Source organism: Nanorana parkeri, unplaced genomic scaffold, assembly GCF_000935625.1.
Source record: "Nanorana parkeri isolate BGI_ZX_2015 unplaced genomic scaffold, ASM93562v1 scaffold62, whole genome shotgun sequence".
Taxonomy (NCBI): Eukaryota; Metazoa; Chordata; class Amphibia; order Anura; family Dicroglossidae; genus Nanorana; species Nanorana parkeri.
The window spans coordinates 1,165,281-1,169,457 of record NW_017306330.1 but is presented as its reverse complement, the minus strand read 5'-3'; the positions used below and the strand labels follow the sequence as shown (position 1 = coordinate 1,169,457).

The 4,177-nt window shown below is 41.4% G+C and overlaps 1 protein-coding gene across 1 annotated transcript in view; it reads right to left on the bottom strand.

Annotated features, from left to right (window-relative positions):
* Positions 1–4,177, bottom strand: part of DIAPH2 (diaphanous related formin 2) — a 909,560-nt gene that overhangs the window by 571,109 nt on the left and 334,274 nt on the right. The window contains exon 17 of the mRNA XM_018576282.1: positions 2,170–2,284. Within this exon, the coding sequence (XP_018431784.1) occupies positions 2,170–2,284 (115 nt within the window). The remainder of the gene's footprint in view (positions 1–2,169; positions 2,285–4,177) is intronic.

The following is a 4,177-nucleotide window of genomic DNA, read 5'->3' as shown; positions in this document are numbered from 1 at the left end:
GGGGGTATATTGTGTGACCTTTTGGACTGTATCACTTGTTTGCAGAAAGGAAACGACTTGTACTAATAATCGATCCGACACGAGCCGATGGCCCCCGTCAGCCGACTTTGGACACTTTTTATATGAAATAAAAGTTGCCTAATTGCTGCTGTTCCTCCGGCACAATGTACACTAGTTCTATAGGAGAACCCGCTGATAGACTCTCCCGGCATCGTTATCTCTGAAGTTTTCTGATACTTAATTACCGGTAAAAACCCCATGGAAAAGCGCTTGCCTAGTGAAGCTTACAGTCTACACGGGATTAATTGGACGGCGGACTGGTCAATCTGTTGGTTGCAATTACTAAATATTAATTCTTCTGTTTCTCACACCAGTGACTGCGGGACGGCCGCGCAGACTTTAAATTGGCTCGTTATGCCCTTCAATTTCTGAAAAATAATACATCTCTTAAAGCGCAACTCCGGCCATGTAACAGTCATAGGCTTTGGGGGGGGAGGGGCAAGACCTGTAAGTGCAACTTAACCGCAGCAGAGAAAAATCAGGTCTCCTGCCCTGCTGGATAGAGCGGTGTTGTGTGGACCATATGTGTTGTGTGTCCATCAGAACTGGATGGACAATAGGAAAACTTCTGTGTACATAGCTCTTTGCCTGGAGTTCAGCTTTAAACAGAACAAGCGTCATCCGCAAGGGTTCATTTCCAGCATCTCACAGGCGGAGTCCAATCTCTCTACCTATCGTAACGATCTTCTCTACTTCTAGATTGAAAGCTTATAGGGGCAAGGTTCTCACCGCATTGCTCCTTGTATTGTGTGTGTTCCCATGTCACTGGGATGGCACTTCTTATACAGATGAAACTCGAATAATTAGAATATCGTGCAAAAGTTCATCCTGGTCTTCCATAACACCTCAGCAGTGCCACAGGCTGATAGCTTCCATGCCACGCCGCATTGAGACAGTAATTGCTGCAAAAGGGTCCCAAACCAAGTACTGAGTACATATGCATGCTTGTACTTTTCAGAGGTCCGATATTGTTCTATGTACAATCCTTGTTTTATTGATTGCATGTAATAATCTACTATTTTGAGGTTGTGGATTTGGGGTTCTTGGGGTTTTCATGAGCTGTAAGCCATAACCATCACAATGATGACAAATCACGGCTTGAACTATCTCGCTTTGCATGTAATGAGTCTCTCTCATATATTAGTTTTACCTTTTAAGTTGCATTAGTGAAATAAATGAACTTTGCACAATATTCTAATTATTCGAGTTTCACCTGTAGATCTGCCGAATATATCTGGGGGCTACGCAAATCATTAGAAGTAAAAATAGATAATCCCGTATGAGACAACACAAACCACAGTGCGCCATCAGACACAGGGATCCAAATAATGTTCTAGAACACACAACATCTATCATCTATCGATTGTATCTATCTATCTATCTATTGTATCGTTCGGTTGCATCTATCTATCAATTGTATAGTTCGATTGCATCTATCTATCCATCCATCTAACAATCAATTGTCAATCAATCGATCGTGTCAATCAAATCTATCTGTCGACCATATCTATCAATCAATTGTATTGTTCGATCGTATCTATCTATCTATACATCCAATCAATTGTGTCTATTTAACAATCAATTGATCATGTCACTCAAATGATCATATCTATCTATCTATCTAACAATCAATCATGTCAATCAAATGATCATATCTATCCATCTAACAATCAATTGTGTCAATCAAATGATCATTATCTATCTATCTATCTAATATCTATCTATCTATCTATCTAATATCTATCTATCTATCTATCGTATCTATCTATCTATCTATCTATCTATCTATCTATCTATCTATCTATCTTATCTATCTATCTATCTATCTATCTATCTATCTATCTATCTATCTATCGTATCTATCGTATCTATCGTATCTATCGTATCTATCGTATCTATCTATCTATCTATCTATCTATCTATCTATCGGGGGGGGGGTTATTCTGTGAACTTCTGGACTGATAGATTGTATCTATCGATTGTATCTATCTATCTATCGATCGCAGACTATCACAAACACCAGTAACCCGGAGATTAAACAATCCGCAAATAAATATAAATGACGACTAATATCTGAAAGCTTTAAGTCAGTGAAAATCGACGGCCTACCCTTGATGTGTGTTGCAAAGGTCTGGCACAGCCTCTTGAAGAGTTCGGGGTTTTCAAATTTCTCCTCCTTCACCTTCACCCAGAAACAGGATTCTGAGAGTTCCTGCGGCTCAACCTAAAGTAACAAAACAAAAAAGACTTCAAAATCAGGACTTGACCTTTAATATTCACTTTGCCCGGAATGGAGAGGGCAGTGAGAGGACCGTGTCCTAATTTGTCGGAAATTTCAGAAAATGTGTTCAATGTCTCACAGTTTGTTTTCCTTCTAAAGCAGCCACAGCCTGAGTAGAAAAGCCTGTCCCCTGCCAGCGTGCAGGACCCGTGCTTTCTGTGTAGAAGCAGTGGCCACGCTGCAGAGGTCTAACATGCTCCCTGCTAAATCAGAGCTAGAGCGCACCAATCAGCAGTAGACATGTGCGATTCGTTTCGTTACGAATCGAAATTCGCACATTCGAAATTCGTAAATTCGGAAGCATCCGAAATCCGAATTGCAATGCTTCCGAATGTATCCGAAATACGAAATTCCGTTGACGAATTTCAGATCCGAATTTTGTCGAAACGGGAACTAATATTACCCCTGTGACTGAGGTTGAACAACATGACAAGATTTTTTTTTTCTTTAATCTGAAATACGAAATTCCGTTAACGAATTTCAGATCGGAATTTCGTATTTCGTGCCTGTAATGCAACCCTCAGCAGCAGAAGAAAACCTCTGATTGGTCAACCAGTCACGTTTCTGTTGTAACGGAATTCGGATTCGCATCCGAAATTCGTCAACGGAATTTCGGATAAAAAAAAAAAAAAAAACTACCATCGACTCCAATATTAACAAAGGTATTTTTGCTTTTTAACTTCATGGAAAGTTTTTGGTGGGCTCTGCAGGGTCCCTCTCAGGTGGGCTGTGTAGGATCTCAGGTGGGCTGTGTGGGATCGCAGGTGGGCTGTGTGGGATCGCAGGTGGGCTGTGTGGGATCGCAGGTGGGCTGTGTGGGATCACAGGTGGGCTCTGCAAGGGGTGTAACTAGAAATCACAGGGCCCCATACAAAATGTTGCTATGGGGCCCTGTGATTTTCAATTACGCCCCTGTATCTATCTATGAAGACAGGTTTGGCTCGGCCAGGGAAGGTAAAAATAAAGTCATTCTGCCTAATGTATGAGTTTTGTGTGACACATAGTAACTGGTCCGTGTTAGGAATGTCATGTGGGAGCCTTCAGTTGTGTATGAAAAGTAAACAAATTGCTTTTGGAATGACATTAACATGTTAAATCTCATACTGGCTTTTATTGATTGGATTTATATCTGCTTTAATTTGGCCGCATATACGAAATATTGCAGAAACCATACATCATCCCATTGTGTCATCTCATGGATATATGCATGAGCGGAATTTGTTATGAGGCAATGTAAATACTGTACATTATGCAGAGATCCAACATGTATGAAACATTCATAGTTCACCTTACCGGGATGACCGTGACCAACCAAGAAAAAAAAGCCAAACAAAAACCAGAACCGACCGAGCACAACACAGCGTGTGAGAGGCACAATGGAATCTATTCATGTCAGAGGGATTGTGGGTACATTTTTTACTCGGCATCCACGGAATTCTGACAAATCTACGCGTTCCGCGTTTTATACTCCGTCGTTAATGAGTAAATGCCATTATGTCTTAGGCGCAGAAAATGTGGCCTATTAACTCTGTTTCTGAAGAGTGATCCAAGGTTGACCGTGATGGGACAGGCGGACGTGAAATGTATGTGTGATGTTATCCCTTCATTGTGCACCTGACACCTCAATGCCAGGCAATGGGTAAGGCCAAACATCGAACTGCTAATGCAACCAAACATATTGCAGATGTCCTAAGATTTCATGTAAAGGAGGCAAAACCAGAAGAAATCCACATGCAAGACCTGAGGAAGGGTTTGTATTTCTCTCCGTCCAGTGCTGAAATTTACACAGCTCTGCTGCACACCACAGCCCTGTCTAGCAGAGGAAGGAAGGGGTCT